A 19458-nucleotide genomic window follows, 5' to 3' on the forward strand; every position below is an offset into this window, starting at 1 on the left:
CCTTTTAGCTCATTGCCGTGTCAAAATTCCAGGGCACACCTGTTTATTTCTGATGGCACATCATCGTGCCACAGCACACCAACTGGGAAACATTGATCTAGTCCAGGGGTTGTCAACCGTGGGTACATGTACCCCTAGGGGTACTTGGAAAAGTGATGGGGGGTACCCGGGGGCAGGCAAGGATGAAGCAGGGTGGGGGGAGGAGGGGGCGGCAGGGCAGCGGCACCCCTCTCCAGACAGACATGGGGCAGGGGGGCTCACATGTAGCGGCTGCCATTGCCATCCATCACCCTGCGTCACTGCCTTTGCTGTACAAAGCAGGTGCAATGGCACGTGGTGGCAGGTGGCACCATGGGGCGGTGGCACCCACGTGTGAGGCCCTCTCTCTCCACTGCATGCGACCCCCCCCCCCGCGCATCTGGCTGCTTCCACCAGAAGGGGTACGCTTGTTAAGAGAAAGGTTGAAAACCCTAGATTTTAGTCCAACTCCATGCTCAAAGCAGGACCATCCCTAACCAAATCATCCCAGCCAAGGTTTAATACATCACCTCTTTATACAGCTTTCTTTAGAAAGTAAAGAACATGCACTACTGAGGAGGCAGACCCCTATGTCCAATATGGAGGAACCACTGTCCTTTTTGTGTCCTTGTGACAAGGTATTGAGCAGGATTCACAGATTCAGTGGACTCTGACAGGCTGCACTGTGAGCGCTTCTGCTATGGCCTCAAACTTGCAACCACTGGGCCGTCAATCATGTGGTTTAGTGCCCGCCCCATTCCGGCCCCTGAAGAACCACTGATGTCAGCGAAACAATACACAGAAAAGAGAAAGTGTGCGCATGCATAAAATTGTGACAAATGACTAGATTTATATTTAAATACAGGCAACCCCTGCTTAATGCAGTTTCACTTAACGCTATTTTGCTATAGCGCTCATTTAAAATTAATACCCGATTTCGCTTTGTGCTGAGCCAGTTTCATTATAGCGCTCAGCAAAGCAGCAGTGGAGGCGAGAAGCGGCAGTGAGTGGGCAGGCAGAAATGTGCGTGGGGCTTGCACTGGTGCTGCAGGGCCAGGGCTGGCAGGGGCCCAGGGCGGGGCAGCAGAACTGGGGGCCCGGGCTGGCGCACAGTGCTGGAGCAGCTGGTGGACAGGGGGGATGGGGAGGAGTGGCGAGTGGCGGGAGGCATGAATGCAGGGCTTCTGACAGTGCCCGGGGCCGGCGGGGGCCCAGGGTGGAGTGGCACAAGTGTGGGGCTGGTACGTGGGGCCAGTGGGAGCCCAGGGTGGAGCTGCAGAAGTGTGGGGCTGGTGCGGCCAGCAGGCAGGCAGAGGGGTGGGAAGAGGTGGAGTGCTGAGAAGCTGCAACAAGAAGTGGTGGTAAGTAATTTACATTAATTCCTATGGGGAAACGGGTTTCGCTTAGTGCGCTTCCACTTAATGCTTGGTTTTTCCGGAACCAATTAAGAGCGTTAAGCAGGGGTTGCCTGTAGTTATATGGTCCCTAGTTACAATAACATTGAACAGAAGGGAACGCAGCATGTGTTTCACGAATGGACTCCTGACCATGGAAACTGGATTTGTGCATTTTCTTCCTTACCTTTTTAAATGCTTCAGGCATACACCTGTCCATAAATCTCTTGCAATTCTCATCTGAATCAGAAAGGCCTTTTAAAAAAGGAAAGAAGGTATAAATCTCATGATAACCTCCAGCTGGTCTGGTCGGAGCAACAAACACTCTATTGGGCTTTATATATAATCTGTGCTACAATTTTCAAGGAACAGGGGTCAAAAAAACCTGATCTCAGGCCTTCTCCAAACCAGAGGTGGCTTAGTTTCCAACAATTCTGACTTGTACAACTTAATTTTGAATGCAACATCAACAATATGTTGGCACTAAGTTTTCCTGTCAACAGAAAGTATGATTTATACAAATAACACAATATTTTTCTGCCTTCCAGATTCAGCCAAGAATGAACCTGCACACAGACCCATGTTTTTTATTTTTTTGCCTGCTATAACATTTTATACCTTTGCGACCAGCATAACTTCCTTCTTAGCCTGATAGAGACTATAATGGAAGACAGGCTTAAACTTTTTTAACCCAGGAATCAGGCATGTTGCCTCCACGGCACACACTGCCCTGGACACTTGACTGAACAGGGAAGAATCAAGTCCAAGTACATGACACAGCAACAATGTATTTCCATTAGGATACTCAGACAAAATAACTGGTTATACAAGCTGAGTATTGCATGATCAATAAAAAGCAAAATCAATTTAATGTATTTAAAACAAACAAAAGCAAAAACAAAAAACAGTCAATTCTGGTTACATTGAGTAATATAAGGATACAAGACTAATTCCAGAGAAGTTATTTCAGTTTATGAATGCAGTGCCTTATTCGTGGATTTTGCCATTCGTGGGGGATATGAGAACGTATCCCCTGCGAACGGCGAGTGTCTCCTGTGTTTATTCTATTCTTTGACGGACACCGAAGCAAACAAAACTTAAAACCCTCTTTGCAGCACTAATATGATAAGAAAACAGAAAAAGTTAGCTACTTTATCAGAAATATACATGTATGACTCCAGGCAAAGTGCTAAATTAACATGAAAACTGAAAATGCCCAAGTATATTCTCTTCATGCATATCTACTGAGCTTCCTAAACATACCTCAGGGCCACATTTTTGCGGGGGAAGGGGAGAAGAAAGAGAAACTGAACTTACCAAGCCTTGCCAGGCAAGTAGATGCAATTAGGCACTTGCCTAGTGATTCTTCACGCTTGTAAGGTATGGACCAGTGATCTGTTAAAACTCTGCTCTCCAGTTCATACAAATTGGTTGTAGGAAACTCAATACCCTCTTCAGGGCAATTCCCATTTTCATCATTTTTCTGCGAATGAAAAGAGGTTCAAATACAGAATCATTTTCAGATGCTCCTAACGATTAGTCAGCTCCTTTAAAGAAGACCATAGTTTTCTCCTATCATATTAAGCATGTACAACACCAACTTTAATTGATGTTGTGTCCCTTTTTGACAGAAGAATTTGAAACTTCTATCAAACACCCAGATACAGGGATTGCACTTTGCTGGACACTTTCTTGTAGTTCACATATTTAAATATATATTTACAAGACTTTGTCTTCTAGGATTGCCAGCTATCAATTTTCTCATTGATTCTATGATATCCATTCATTTCCTTAACTGACCAGTTCCTGAAAACTCACCTAAATTGACAAACTTCTGTACTTGCATTTGCAAAGAGCCTGCAAACAGAAACCCTAGGACTTTGAAAATATCAGAAGGCAAATGAAAATGTTTTTAAACCAGTCTCAGTTTTGGGGTCATGTCTCACAATTCTTGAGCTCCGAAGTTGGTTCATCTTGATTTAAATAATATGCAACAACGTGAGCTTCCACAGGTACACCCCAAGACCATCCTTCACACACGCAAAATATTTACATTTAACCTCACAATCCGTGCAAACAATCCTACAAAGTGTGAAAACTAATACTGTCATACAAAACATACCGTACCCTTTTAACAACAGACTATGAAACAAAATCACCGCAGATTATGCATAAAGGTAACATTATTTTGACATGAAGTACCCTGATCTATCAAGAATTTTCAAATTTCTTTTCAGTAATTCTCTACTAAATATTCCCTGCAAAACATCTGACTGGGCAAGAAACTATTATTTTGATGCAATTCAGAAGCATGATTTTCTCATCCAACCATTTCATAAATAAAATCAGTCTCAAGTACAAGCTAATTAATTATTTAATGCAGTGATTTATTCAAAGAAAGTTAAGTTTCAAATGGCTGTCCAACAAGAAATATAGGGTATTTTTGCAGTCTAAATGAATCGGCAGAAAGTATTGTATTTCCCTGTCTCCCTCCTGCTCAGGACAAGAAGCAGCCCGAAGCTTAGCTTTAGCCATGTCCTTGTAAATGCCACTGAATAGCAATTATTCCTCCTGTACAGAGAACACAAAATTAGCCTGACACCCTTTGTTAAATGCCATATGAGGTAACTGTGTAAATGGTGCCAGATGAAATAAGAGGCTGGAGAGACAAGTTATCCATTTTTTCTCTTTCATTTCATTTCCAACCTCACATGGGTGCTTGGTCACCCAATGAGTAACAGGGTTTACATGGAGGAAGTCTTTCCCTCTGACATTAAAAGAGCACACAAAACTTCTTTTAAAAGGAAAAAGGACAGAATGTTTGGATCACATTTGGCAGCAATTGGTAATAACTGTCAGAGAGAGAGATGAAAACAGAAGTGCAGTGATAGCAACAAGACCTCACTAAGGACAGAAGCCAAGAACACGTAGGGAGGAAGGACAAGCAGGAAGTATATTCAAGTGTAAGAAACACAGTGTCAGGGAAGTGAAAGGAGTAAAAAGAAAAGAATAAATCAAAAGAAAGCAACTGAACCCAGGAGGAAGTGCTAAGCAAAGAATAAAATCCATTTAAGCAAATCAATGAGCTCCCAGTCTTCCCGCTGCATTCACTATTTGAAGGGTCTGACCCACTACATTAAAAATAATCATTCTGCATCAATTATAACAGCCATTCAAAAGCAGTTAGTTTAGAAACAGACTCAACTTGTACACAGCTGACCTACAGCACACACTGAGCCCCAGTGGTCAAAGCCAAGCAGAACGGGATTGATATTAATATTTGCAGTTAGAGACTCCAGAGTAAACAAGCCCTGTGATTCAGGGAATAAACCTGTCAACAGTCTGGAAGTAATGCCACCTCCCCCACTACATCCAACTTTGCTTTGCAGAGCTAACAACAACAACAACAAAAAACCGAGGCAATTTTGTGCCTTCTTTGAAGCTTTGGATACTGATAGCTGCCGTGCTGTAGCCTGATCTGGCACAGTGGACGTATCCTTATGTAATCTTTGTCTAGCAACTAAAACACACATTTACAATCTCCAGTTCTTGGGTAAGAGGTGTTAGAAAGTCTACATAAATTTAATCCTGATGAAAGGCATAAACTGATGACATGCATCCTCCAACATGCACAGCAACATTCAGATTACCAAATCGATTTAATAGTTGGCCTCTTCCAAAGCTACCAATGGGATGCAAAACTGGTGTCAAGTTTAACCAACGATTTACTTGTTTAGCATGAACACGTACCCACTAGGAAACAGATTAAGAGATTTCATTCCATGTAGACTGGAAAAGCTGGTAAAATTAGACTCTCCCCTCTACTATTAAGGGGATGATTATTAGTCCAACAAGAGGCAAAGACTCCGGTCACAGGATGCATATATTTGACACCAAAGTAACAACCATATTGAACTGAGGCTGTAATGAATGAAAAAGACATTTTAGTAGCTGGTTTATGTGGCATGAGCTGGGGTCTCTTCATTTTTTTACTGGATAGAGGGCCATTTTACATGCATTAATTCACAACTGGTACCAGTTTGCAGTGTGTTGGCTTGGCTGCACTGCTTTACTACATTTCAGATGTACTGTCTTTTACGCTTCCTTCCCCTAAGAGCAGCAACCTTTTATGGTCACCCCCCGCAGCGTGTCGCCACCGATCCCCTCCTACCGCTTAGCTGTGTTGAGTAGCTACTATTATATATCCCCTCCCATGCAACCTCTGCTTTCTTACTGCATGTCACTGATAAATGTGACCCAGCAGAACTGATGGATTCAGCAGCAAGGGAAAAATAAGTAAGCAGCCCTCAGCCCAGAGCAGAGGGCTGGATAAGTAGCAGGTATCCTGGGAACACAGCATGGGGCCCCTTTAAAATTGGTCTCCAGGGCTTGTGCACTCATCCCTGCGTCATTGATCCCTCACTTCCCCCATGCTGCAGGCCAAATCCAAGCCTTATGGACAAGGTGATAGGGATGGTAGGTGGGGTATTGGTAAAGCTGCTTTTATAACCTATTCCATTCTTTGAGAAAGGGGGAGTGCATCCTCAGTATATTTCCAATTCAAAAAGGCAAACCATCCTTGAATGCATGACTCTTTTCTGCTGCTAAAACCATGCCTTAGAAGATATCAGCTTAATTATAACTGTGGATTACAAGGCACAAAAGCATCTCTGCAATTGATGTTAAACTTATTGCAGTCTTCTGTAAGTGCAGACTGTTTAGAAGTCTAACTCAATTTCCATTCCATAATACTGAAACATTTCAGATGCTGCGTTCAAGAGAGATTCAAGTGATTCACCTTACAATAGATTTAACCTTGTGTCTTACAACACACCTAAAATGAGTAATTATTTTCTCCTGAAAAGTATTGCTGCTATTCCCATGAGCCTTCTACACCAATTTAAGCTGTTCATTGTTCAACTTCTAATAAAATGAATGATAAAAAATGCTCTAGAAAAGCAAAGGCTTAAAAACAGCAGATGAGAGAGCTAGGTATCCTGTAGAAAGGCACTAGGCAAGCTTTCACATCATTTCAAACTGAATCAGCAACAAATGTGTGTTTAGGAGCTCACTCTTGTCATTTGTGCCTGTTAAAACAGTCACAGCTGGAAAGAGTTCACCACAATTTGCAGCACGTAGTGGAGAGGCTCAGAACTGATACTGTCAATTCTAGGGCAGCAGGTCAAGGTTAAGGTGAAAAGACTTGTACAGAAACACAGCAATTCACAAGGCAAAATAAACTGCACTCCAGAAACACCATGCAGCCACTCAGAGACACAGGAACATAACACTGATCCCTTTGCTTCAAACAATGGTCTAATTCTGTTACAATAGGATTAAGAAAATCTTCAACATGCTTTTGGAGACATGTACAGATCAGGACAAGAATGGTCGCTCTCTTGATGAACTTTACATACAGCTAGTGTTTCCAGGACCGATATTTTTAAATGCTGAGTAAAGCAAAATGATGAGGACTCTGTACTTTTGAAGGGATCCCTAATGATCATTGCACTAAGATAACAGCAGTAGGGGTTCAAGATTAACTCCCCAATCACAGAGGATATGCAGGCAGTCTTATACTTTCATCTTAGAGACCTTTACAGTAACTTCTGTTTCAAGATTCAGGATTTCAGATCTAAAACAAACCAGAGTACGGTTGTAATACAAGAAAGTTACTGAAACTGTTTTTAACAAGAACATTTTCCTGTCTTAAGGATTGAGACAGTGGAGATAATGAAACATTTAAAGCTGAATTTATTTTAAATACTGGAGCTATGTGTATTGTTACATTAAGCTTTTTCTTAGCAGGTATTTTTATAGGGATTTCTAGTGCAATTTCCATAAACTGGCAACACAATGTGTCTGAGGGTATTTCTACAGTCTAGTATATAAGGTAGCGTAGAGATGCCTGTTCCAGTAGATATCAGAAGCATGGCAGAACCTGCTGCGGGTGAGTTGGCCTACACTGACCTCCGTGCTTCTGCAGACAAACAGCATCCAGTGCCTTTTGGGTACCTCTCCACTGTACTGCAATCTGTAGTATTGATATTATGAGTCAGGAAGTTTGATACGGATGATTCTCCAATAAAACATTTTATACATTGGTAAAGGAAGCAAAACTTTTCTAGAGTGATGAGCAAATTCAAACCTGAGCCATACAGCAACAGTAACGTCCTTGCACTTGACATGCTGAAGACCTTGGAGAGAGAAACTCCTAAGCCAAGCAAACAAAATTCATACACCTTATGAACTGAGAGTAAGCTAAAGCCACCTCAGCTGTTGAGTTTACAGGTCATTTCAGAATCATCCAGCCACTGACCATTTCTACTCATGCGGCCAAGTGTCCATTAGCAAGGGCTCTGTTCCCAGGATTTCTCCACCCTCTGGCTCTTTGCCTGCCTACACTCTCAGTTCTTACGCTAAGTGCTCACAACACTGTGGGGGCTGACTCACTCATGATTTCAGGCCATGCTAGTATCTTATTTTTCCTTTTTTAGAATTCCATCTTATTGTTGTTAGCCATTTTATTAACCTTAGTTTTGAAGTGTGGAAGTAGAGTTGTGCGGATATGCATACGTGTGTGCACGCACAGGCATTCAAAATACCACTATTTCCACTAGAAAAGAAATAGTTCTCCAGGTTTAAACAGCTTTTAATGAATCTTTAAGGCACTATGTAAGCATGCTGTGTTTTTGACAGTGCTCAGACCTGGAGAAAGTCATTGCTGACTTCTGAAAGCAAGAATTGTTACGCTTCTGCTTTTCAAGAATGTGCTTTTGAAGTCTGTATTATAAAACCTGTTGAGGGAGACAGAAGTGGAGGAAAGGTTAGCCATTACATAAGAACTGAAGCCTAAAAAGGAAGCCCTAATTGGCTCTGAGGTCATGGTTCAGACCTTTGAAAAAGTTGTTTTCAGTACTCGACTCAAAATTACAAGTTACATCAGACTCTGGCATACTATTTTCTAGTTGATTTATTGCAAATCTGTAGTTACCTTCTTTAAATTCCTTCATACTTCTATTATATGCTTCTTTGTTTCATTTCACTGTAAGATTTTTAATAAAATTTATAAAATAGAAACTGTACTACCTCACATTTCTTTCAATGAGCAAGATGAAACCAGAATATTTGAGGGCCTGGAGAGGATACCAAGAAGTCAACCAATAGCTGGACTAGTTATCCTTAGGGTGTGAGTTTTGCTAAATGAAGGGAACATTAGGGCAAATAAGCAGACCTTAATTTTGCTGTTTCAGAGGACATGGACACACAAATTGCCACAAGGTAAGAAAAAGGTGGGTAGTTACAGCTCAACATGCACCGTCTCAGGGAACGAAAGCCAGCTCAAGATCATTTCTCCTCAAGGAAAAGAGAAGCAGCTACCGTGAATGAGTTTTCCTTTTGCATATGGCGAGAGCAAACACAGGAAAGTTACCGTGGAGGGGCTAATTTACTATGGACCCCCTTCTCCCCTGCCAATATAGTGTGCTCTTAATAAGAAACTACTCCACTGATGCAAACTGGTGCCAGCACATTCCACACCACAGGGCATGCAGTAATCCAGTTCAAGAACAATGGCTGGACTATATGAAGTACACAAGGACGAACCAAGAACCCAAGCCCTACTTCCAGCTCTTCACAGACATGCTGTGTGACAGTAAGCTAGTCACAGTTTCTTAAAGCTTTGGTTTCCTCATCTGTAAAATGGCAACAAGACACTTTCCTACTGCAGAATATAGAGTGGAATTCATCAGTGTTTGCAGGATGCCAGGATCTTCACATCAAAGGCCAGCTACAAGCAATACGCTGAATACCTTTAAAAACCGAGGGAGCATTTCTCCACTGTCTGAGACATTACATCGAATGTGTCACAATGAATCCTGAAATCAAGACCTGACATTTGTTTTCCCCTAGTTACTTGTCAAGAGGAATTCTGATTAAGGCAGAATCTATTGTCTAGCATGCAGGTTTATTCTGCCATCTGCTTGAAACCTCATTTTAAAAATCCATTTTTAAAAGAAATATCTTCTGTTGGTCAGAATCCATTACTTGTGGTGCTAGGCACTGAACAGCTTTTTAGCCATTAAAGCTGCAACTCTGCACATATATTGTGCTTTCAAGCAACTCTCTCAAAAACACTTTGCCTATCAGATAGGGTAAGCTGCAACATTTGTATTTATTTAATTTATAGAAACTGATGCGTATCAGCCCAATCAGACGAAGTCATTTCCTTGAAGTCATGCAAATGGCAGATCTGGGAATATAACCAAAAGGCGTATCCAGATCCATGCGTGGTACCACAAACTACACACACTGCACATGCAAGTATTTGCCATGATGCTAATCTGCAGTGTGCTGGGTTTATTTTGACACTGGGATACCCCAGGGTCAAAAAAACAAACAAACAAAAAACCTCTCCCAGAAAAAAGTGGGATGAAGCACGTGACAAAAGTGCATGCTGCCCCAAACCAGAGCCCTGCCAGCCAGAGCCATGCGCAGGTTGCTGGCTACGCTCTGTGTATCTGGATTGCTGCCACTGAAGCCCCAGGAAGGCTCCAGGACCCAGGTAAGGCTGCTGGGGACAGCCCAGGTGCTGGCCCCAGCCTCCCCTACCCCATCCGGGCAACTTGGCATGCTCCTGTGTGCGTACAGGGGCATTTCCTGGGGACAACTAGCAACAGCACATGTGTCCTGCTGCTAGTTGTCCCTGCAAGTTTCTGCTCTTGGGGATGTGCCCAAAGAGTCTATTCCCCTGATTGCTCCCAGCACTAGACCAAATCATCTTATCCAGGCATCTCATGGCAAGCTTGACATCTATTTTTAAACTTAACTCCAAAAATTACATCATATGCAATTTACTCTACATAACGGAACAGATATGCACAGAATATTACACTTTCAATACCTATTCTACATCATAGGAGAACTTCCTCAGTGCAACTCTGTAACTGGGAGATCCACTGCAAGCACAAACACATCTCTACAGCAAGTTCTGCTTATTTATTTGTCCGAGTACAGGTTAGTTGTACAGTTTCATAATATACAAGGGAAGTGTTCAATAGTTTATTTTTAAAATCTTAAGCCTTAGCAAGGCAGGATGACACTAGAGCACAGTGATCTTAAATCTCTGGAAAAGGCTGCTTGCAGGCAAGAATCATGGAGTTTACTTGTTAGCAAGGAAAGCTTTATTTTATTGATGTTTGGCTACCAAAATGTTATTAAAAAGAAGCCCAGATTACATCAGTCTTTGGATGACTGATTTATTTCCACAGAACATCTATAGTTTGAATTTGTGCTATGCACCAATTTACACAAACACAGCTTTCAGTATGGATATGAGAAGCAATTAGTCATAGCAGGTTGAGGAAGCAAGGTTGCTATTCAGAGTGTGTGAAAATAAGCATGCCATGGCTAGCTCCTCCTAGCTCAGGCTAATTTGGAGTCTTTATACAGACTAATTTGCCCCCATGAAACTTCTAACTCCCTCTGTGCAAGTGTTTAAAGTAAGGTGTTGGCTATGAGTTTACATTAGACTAACAAGAACAGGTTACCAATAGCATCTCTCTTATTTGTTAAAATACCTTATAATTCTTATCCCCAGGATAGAAAAATAAGAACTATGAGCCTACGTCCATCACTCAAAACTGAAAGCTAAACAAATAAGAACACCAATAACTTGCAAGAGAAAATCCTTTCAGCTTTCAAGCTAGTTTAGAAATTAACTTTAATTAGGATTTTATTTAAAAAAAAAAAAAAATGCTGCTGGAACCAGAATTCCTGGTTTCCAGGGTGATGCCGTGGTGTTACCATTCAGCATTTACCCCAGCTCACTTGACTAGATGTTCAGAGCCCAGAACAATACTTAGATATTAAATGGGCTATAGCAGCCAACAGGCAGTGGGAACTCAAACCTATCATTTGCCCACGCTTGATTTCATAGGACAAGCTGTGCACCTGGCTTAAGGAAGGGCAATTTTGAATTTTTCACTATTACCTTCACACTCAGTGGCAACTGTAACCTAACAGGAGCTACAATGATATCAGTTGCCAACGGTTTGGAGCTTTTATAAAGCTAGGTAGCATGCGGCTGGCATAGAGTGCTGGAAAGCCATTTGTGAGCCATGGGAGAAAAAGAAAGAATCACAGAATATGCCAGATGAAAACGGTTTAAAAAAAGGCCTCTGGATATATTTAACAGACAGATTTGTATACTTTTATAAAGCCACAACCCTGCATCCTAATCATCAAGTTGATGCTGAGAACATGTTGGTGTGATCACACACAAAGACAGTCCCCCCTGCCAGAAAACCAACTATAATTCTATAGTAGCAGTTCAACACTGTGCCATACAAAGGACAAACAATGAATGACTGGGCTTCCAGAGTTCAAAGAAAAATCAGTACGAACTAAATACTTTCTTCCAGCCAGGTCACTAGGTATTGACATAAAAGCGCTGCAATGAAACAAGTTAGCCTGAGGACAACAGATCAATAGGGACAGATTTTCAGGATTCTAAATGAGATATTACATTAGATTGACCACAATAAGTTAGCGAAGTAAAACAAAGCTGCCACTGACCTTTTAAAAAGAAATACATCTCAGCATGTATTATGGCATCCATTAGACTATCTCATTTGTGAAAAAATCAAGTGCTTAGTTCTGATCTCTCTGAAAAAAAACAGAAGTAAATCTCCTTACAAGGAACTGAATTCCAAGTCAGGTCTACTGTTCTCTACTATCACTGCGAAAACAAGTCTAAAGATGTTCAAGGACAAACATACATTTTCTCCACTTTAAAAGGGGAGAGACAAGCTCCCTCACAACAGCTCTGTCAGCTGTTACAATCTGTTAGTATGCACGATTCTGGAGTCATAAAAACAAGATAATTACCCTAATTTTGAGAATCATGCACAGGTAATAACTGTATTGCATCAAAGGATACCAATACAAGCTGTTATTGATGCAATAGGTATGCCTGTCTATATATTGACAGGCCTGTATTATACAATAGTGAGCTATGATAAAATGTAAATTTAAGCAGGAATCAGTAATTCTTATTTGTCTTAGACCATTATCTTAGCTGATTTTTTCTAGCAATGCTCCTTCCCTCTACCTCAACAGCTTGTTAATTATGCCAGCTAGATTTCTTCAACCTCCAAGGATCAAATTCAGATGCTGGGAAGTATAACTTGCACTTTGATGAAGTGGGTGTAAGGAAGAAGGGAATCTAATTTGGTCTAAAGTTGAGACCTCTAGAAAGTTATATGTAGACTGCTGAGATGTCTCTGAATTTGACTCATGGAGAATGGCAGAAATTTACTTTCTGAAAACTATTGCCAGGGCAGCCTCAACGCACATACATGTTTTTCAAGATAAAGGTTTACAGAACAAATAACTCTCCTTCCCTCTTTGCCTTCTCTGTACAAAGGGCCACTGTTTCTTACCCATAAGCATTCCAAGTGATCTGCTGGAATTAACTTCCTAACACTAGTTAATTTGTTTTTATCCCTATTTTCCTTCAGCACTTCACTTCCTTATTAAACAGCTGCCATGAAATAGCACTCTGGGCTGGGAAGATGACCAGAAAATGTCTCTAGAGAACGTTATACCAAAGACACTTCCTGCCCAGCTGAGAAGCTGCCCATCTATGAACAAGTTACCTCCCATTTTCGCTCACTACAAATATAATCCTAATGCAAGTCCTCAGGCAGTCTAATTATTTAGAAACATTTGTCTTCATTTGAAAACTACTTTAAGGAACAGATTACATGACAAGGTAAGTCCTCTGAAATACAGAGCTAGCACTTAATATTAACACCCGAGTCTCACCAATATTTCAAATCTTGCAATTGCCTTCCAGTTACTAGCATCTTTATTCTGGATCCATCAAGCACCACAAGTACTGAAATTTGTCAAGACATTTTCTTAATAGTCAAAATCAATTGCTCAAAATAGGCAGACTCTCAAAAGAGATCCTGTACCTGAGTCAGTGATATTTGAAAATGCCAGTGCAGAAAACTAGAAGACTAAAACACTGTCACCTGATATTCAGGTGGCGTTGAGCCAGGGGCTCAGTGACAACATCCACCACAAAGCTTTACTCAACTGCATAAATTGTTTTACAAGGCCAATTCTTAGATAAACCACACTGCAAAGTTTCTACAGAAGCACGCCAGAAACACTCAACTTTTGCCTAGCTCCAGTCACTATTTACAAGGTGTGTGATCCACATTAAATTCACAGATTGCTGCAGTAAGTTTACTACATTTATTTAGTCAAGGAGAATGATCTTTCACACACCATAAAGAAAGAAATAGATCAGCTAATATTAGCTCCTTCCAGCCAAGAATCACAAATCACTTCAGTAACTTTAATTAATGCTCTCTGCACTCTAATGTAGTGGGCAAATATTGTTACCTGCAGGCTGACTGAAGTACAGAGAGATTAAGTAATATGCCCACAAACCACACAGTATATCTGAAATGTTCTAACTCCCAGCACTGAATTTAAAACATTCCCTTTCTTCACATTATTGCATGTAGGAGAGCAAGTGGAAAACTGCTTCCAGCACTATTATTGACCACAGCCACTGGTCTCTCTCTTTTACAAAACCCTTTTCTAGGGAGTGGAAAAGTGGTTCCAAACCTTTTCAGACTTGAGAGACCCCCTGATAGACTTGAGACATCCCTGGAAAAATGGCAATTTTCACTTTTCTTTTTTCCTAAGAAAAATACTAGAGCAATTCTTCTGTTGCAATGAACTCAGAAAGACCACAAACAGGGCAGAATGGTTTTAACACTGTAAATTGCTATTTGAAATCTCTGGGATAATCCTGTGAATCATTTTTGGATACTAACAGTGCTAACTTTAGGTGGCACCCTTGAAAGGATCTCAAGGCACCCCAGGGTGCAGTATCACCCTAGCTGAGAATCACTGGAGTAGAATGAGAATAATGTTGGCAGGATGAGTTCCACTTGGGACTTACCACCACCTCTGAAAGGAACTGTGGAAAAATCTGCAGTGTAACCCTCTCCTTGTAAAATCTGCCAGAAAGTGGATCAGAAACTCATACCTTGCAGATTCAAGAGAGCACATGTTTCAAGCAAGTCAGGGATAGCTTGAAGGCATGCAATCTTAGTCACACCTTAGTAAGGTCATAGCAACAACTGTCAGAAGCCATTATAAAAAAGTTAAGGCTCTTAATAATTCTACAAGTTACTGTGACCTGCATGCTTGTTACTACATCAGTATCCATCATGGGTTCACTGGTTAGTTTCAGCATTCTCCACCCTGCCTGAAAAACCCTCTATGTTTTTACCTGGACTCTAAGAAAAATCCACCTCTCCAGGCTCATACTGACTGCATATTTTCAGCCTTGCCTCATCTCCTCTGAGTGAATACCATTATGAAGTCATATTTCAAATTTTAATTTCTGCACAATCATTTCAGTTTGTTATATCAGTAGGAAGTAAATGATGCTGCATGATGCGCTGGTTTAGAAACATTTCTATCACACCCCTTATGCTCAACAAAAGCCAATCATGCTGGAAGAAATACTTTATAGTTGGCTCCCTTAATTGTTATGGGATCTTTCACTGAGATGTTCTCTCAAATTATATCATATTATGCTGAATGCTGTGACATAAAAGTAATTCTTCCTATGCAGCTTGGTAAAATTGATCCTTGTGCTCAAATTTAGGAAATCTAATCTTTAATAAGCAGATTTCTTCAGCCTTCCTGCTACTTCCTTTGTTTCTTTTCCTCCTTTCCAAGAGAAGCACATGTCAACTGTATGCTAGAGGCATATGCTTTTTTCCTTTCTAATATCAATCTTGCCTTCCTAATGCATGTAGACTTAGCACTAAGTTGACATACATTCATATTCATTCATCATCCTCTTTCAACATTTAAGGATTTAGTAGGAACTTGTACAGCAACTTAGATTCTACATGGCAGGTTGGCTTACTTTGGGAGTCCAGGAATGCCAAGTTAACTTTTCACACCAGAACTTGAGATAATCTCCAAGGCTGACAAAATGCCATGCTCCTGATGGCAGAGATGAAGTTTGAGCTGGAATCAATGCCATCTTTTAAACTCACATTTTGCCAGTGTTTGATCCCTGCAGAGATGTTGTATTGTTTTCAAAACAGAGGAAAAAGGTAAAACTGCTTTTGGCCAATGTTTCCCATGAATTAATGAGCAAGTGCTAATCATACTTGTTTACAAGATAACCATTACCTAAAGCATGTGATATGCTATAAATACCTTTTAAACCTTGACGTCTGAATTGCACATAGCCAAAAGAACTCTTGAAAATGTGAAACACTAACCTGGTCTGTATTCTGTACCAGGACTGATACTTCTAACCACTGTTTGCATTACAAAGATTAAACTTAAACAGACAAAGCAAAACAGTATAATTCACTAGACTACCATTTTAATGGAGAAGTCTCAACTTAGATTGCAAGGGCTACTTATTTTCTGAGCTGGAAAATTCCATTTTGGAATATGTTATTTCACTTCTATTACTAATGCTAGCATATTTAGTCTGAGTTTCAGGAACATTGCAAATATATTTCTAAGTTGTCTAGACCCTTGGATATAAAGTTTAAAAAAAATGAATTAAAAAAACCCACTCCCCTAACCCAACATATTTCCTGAGCTGTTCTGCTTCAGATTGTGTCCACTAAGGTCACTTAAGGCAAGTATATGTAGAAGTGTACAAGACTAAAATAAAAAAAAAAAAAAAGGACTACTTGCAAAGGATTCCAATTTGTTCTTTTTAAAGGGTGTCAAAAATTGACAAATATAAAACAACAACGAGCTAAATACAGGTGACATCTAAGCTCATTTCCTAAATGTTTCTTGTGTCACTTTTACATTGAAGAAAATAAGGCTTTGATTGTAATATGTGGATACAAGGACCTCTAAATCTGCGTGGATTTTATTACCAAGTTGGAGTCAATTTTGTAACAGGTCTTGCTTACAAATACTCCTAATGCCTCTGCCATTTCTAAGATGATAGCCATATTTCCCTATTTGCAGAAGTGTTTTTGTTTCCTTAGATTTATTTTGTAAGACCAGGAAAACTGTCCAACTGAGCAAGGATGCGGTGGAGATGACTACATGTAAAGTATGAAACACACCAACTGAAAAAATAGAAAGAATAGTCTCAGAGTAAGCTTGAGTAATTTTAACTGAGTTGGCTAAGAAATGCAGACATGAGCAATTTTTCAACTGGCAGTATCTCTTCAAACGTCACACTGAAAGAGCACTGTATCACACATGTAACTCTTTAAACTGTATCTGAACTTTAAGACTAAAAAAACATCTTTAAGTGGTCTTAATTAGCCCACTGAAAGTAGGTGGCATTGATACTAGGGTTATAATATTCATCCATAATCTCCAAATCAACAAAGGGAAAAACCAGAAATAAAGATATAGTTTACCTATCTTAACATTGCTAGTTCAGGCAATCAGAGCCTCCCAACCTCTAGATATTTTGACATAAGTTATAGTGTGCACATCTTCCATTAATGTAAATTATTACAGTATACCAGCTAAGGATCTAGCCTGTGAACAAGAGCACTAATTCTCTACATATGTTTTGAAGGATCAGACCTCAAGACAAGCAATGTAGCCAGACTGTATTGTATGAATGATACAGGCTGCATTTACCATACAGTCTGTATTGACAAAATGCACATATACACATACCTGCTTTTAAGATATGGGGATAACTGGCTTTGAGCCCTACCTATTCCACAATGCAGACACCATCAGCTGGCTCATTTGTTAAAGACATCATGACAGAGGTGCATTTGGAGAAGAGATTGAGAGGGGAGGGTAGCAACTTTATAGATAAGTTCAAAGAAGACATTGCAAGCAGGAGGAGGAGCAGCAGCAGAGAGGGAAACATGAAAAGATCTGCACATCAAGCTAATGAAGGCCTGATACGGGTGGCAGAGCAAAGAGGCAATGAGAGAAAAAGCTAAAGCAACAACTTGGGAGCAGCGCGCTCACAAGGGATCAAACTCCTTCACTCCCTCTCACAAAGATGTCGTTTTAAAAAACCCACAAAGTTACAATGTTTGAAGAGAACAACACTAAAGCTTTTATTATTTAAAAAAAAGAAAAAGAAGTCTGTCGTATTTTATGTTTTCATTTACTCCATACTTAACGTGTTTCATCAATTCATAGATCATAAGGCCGAAAGGGGCCTTGGAAGATCATCGGGTCTAGCCCCCAACGCCAAGCAGGAAAGATAACCAGGGATCGAGACTGCGTTAAGACTCATCCCATAATAAAGGTGACTCCAGCTTTGCTTTGTGCAACTTCCCTGGCAGCGACTGATGCTTGTGTTACAACGTGTCAGGGGAAATAATAATTAAAAAAACCAAACAAACAAGAAAACCCACAAGAAGTGATACTGGCTGAGACACAGGGGTGGAAGGCAGGGTCGATCCACCCGGGCTCTGAACTACTGGATCCTTTGAAGGGTGCGGTGCAGGGAGGAAAGCCGGACTCTCAACCAGGGGGTTGCCACACCCTGGGGTGCCACCCGGTCCTTCGAAGGGCGAGGAGAAAAGCAGACCAGCCCTGTTCTCAACCAGGGAAGAGAACCGAATTGCAGCCAATGGCTCCCGCAGCCCGACTACAGGCGTTTGCACCCGAATGCTTGGAGATATTGGATCCACCCAACGATCCACATCATTCTTGCATCTGGTGGCGCTGCCTGATGCTTTGAAGGCCAAGGCACAAGAAGAGCAGGTATGTCAAGCTCAGGCTCACTCCCCATGGGGCATCGGGAGCCAAGCTCCCTGCACGCCCCTCAGGACACAGCGATCCAGCTGCCGCATGTGTCCAAGTGCTAATTTCCTAGCAGGCTGCTCTTTGGGCGCGAGAATGGCTTAGTAACAGGGGAGGGGGGGTGTCGATTTATTGCCCGGGTCACCCGTCTGCTACACGCGACTCTACCCGCCTCGTCCGGGATGGGACTGGGGCCGGTGCTCACCTCGGGCTCCACCACTTCGTGGTAGGCGGGCGGGGGGTCGAAGCCGCCACCGCCACCGCCGCCGCCATCGCCGTCTCCGCGGGAGCCCTGCCCGCCCGCCGGCGATCCGCGGCCGCCCGGCTGCCCCGGCGGGCCCTGGCCGCTGTCCATGGGCTCGTAGCCGCCGTAGTGCAGGCCGGGCCGCTCGTTGGTGAGCAGCGCCACCGCCTCGTTGATGTCGTTCTTGGCTAGGCGCAGCGCGCGGCGGATGGCGGCCGCGTCCGAGAAGCCCATGCACAGCAGCGTGGTGGTGTGCTGCTCCTCCTCGCTCTCCATGGCCGCGCCTCCGCCTCGGGCTCGGGGCCGGCACCGGGCTCCCTCAGGCGCTGCCCGCCCTGCGCGCCGCCATGTTGCCGGCCGCTTCGCCTGGGCCGCCGCCGCGGCGTCCGCGCCCACCCGGAAGCAGCCGCCGAAGCTGGGCTGCTAGCGCCGGGGCCGCGTCACGTGACGGGGGAGGCGCCGCGGCGCCAATGGCAGCGGTGGGGGAGGGCTGAGGGCAGGCCGCGCTCGGGGTTGCCGGGGGAACAGTGGGGGGGGGGTGGAACGTGAGGGGGCTCCCGGGGGGCGGGGCTTGGAACGTGGGGGCGGAGTCTTGGGGCTCCCGAGGGCGTGTGTGTGTGTGTGTGTGTGTGTGTGTGTCCGTCCGTCCTTGGGGGGGGGTTGTGTGTGTCCGTGGGGGGGGTGAAGGAGCCTCTGTGTGTGTGGCTTGGGGGGATGATGAGGGGGGCTTGTGTGTGTGGGGGGGGGGCAGGGAGGGTTCATAGATTTCATAGACATTAGAGCTGGAAGGGACCTCAGAGGATCATCGAGTCCAGCTCCCCCCCCCCAAGGGCAGGAAGTCAGCTGGGGTCATAGGATCCCAGCTGGTGGGAGGTGAGGGAGCTCATGTGTGTGGGGGGGTGTGTGCATGGTGGGGGGTGAGGGGGCCTGCGTGTGTGGTGGGAGTGAGGGGGCCTGCGTGTGTGGTGGGGGATGAGAGGGCCTGTGTGGGGGGGG

At 42.8% G+C, this 19458-nt stretch overlaps 1 protein-coding gene across 2 annotated transcripts in view; it reads right to left on the minus strand.

Annotated features, from left to right (window-relative positions):
- USP24 (ubiquitin specific peptidase 24) overlaps positions 1-18867 on the minus strand; it is an 88747-nt gene extending 69880 nt beyond the window's left edge. For both annotated transcript variants that reach the window (XM_090047968.1, XM_090047967.1), the window contains exons 1-3: positions 18424-18867; positions 2730-2895; positions 1600-1667 (exon numbers count right to left, since the gene is read on the minus strand). In XM_090047968.1, the coding sequence (XP_089904094.1) occupies positions 1600-1667; positions 2730-2895; positions 18424-18738 (549 nt within the window). In that variant the 5' untranslated portion in view covers positions 18739-18867. The remainder of the gene's footprint in view (positions 1-1599; positions 1668-2729; positions 2896-18423) is intronic.
- Between the last annotated feature and the right edge of the window lie 591 nt (positions 18868-19458).

Source organism: Crocodylus siamensis, chromosome 5 (assembly GCF_052110815.1).
Source record: "Crocodylus siamensis isolate JL-2025a chromosome 5, ASM5211081v1, whole genome shotgun sequence".
NCBI classification, from domain to species: domain Eukaryota; kingdom Metazoa; phylum Chordata; order Crocodylia; family Crocodylidae; genus Crocodylus; species Crocodylus siamensis.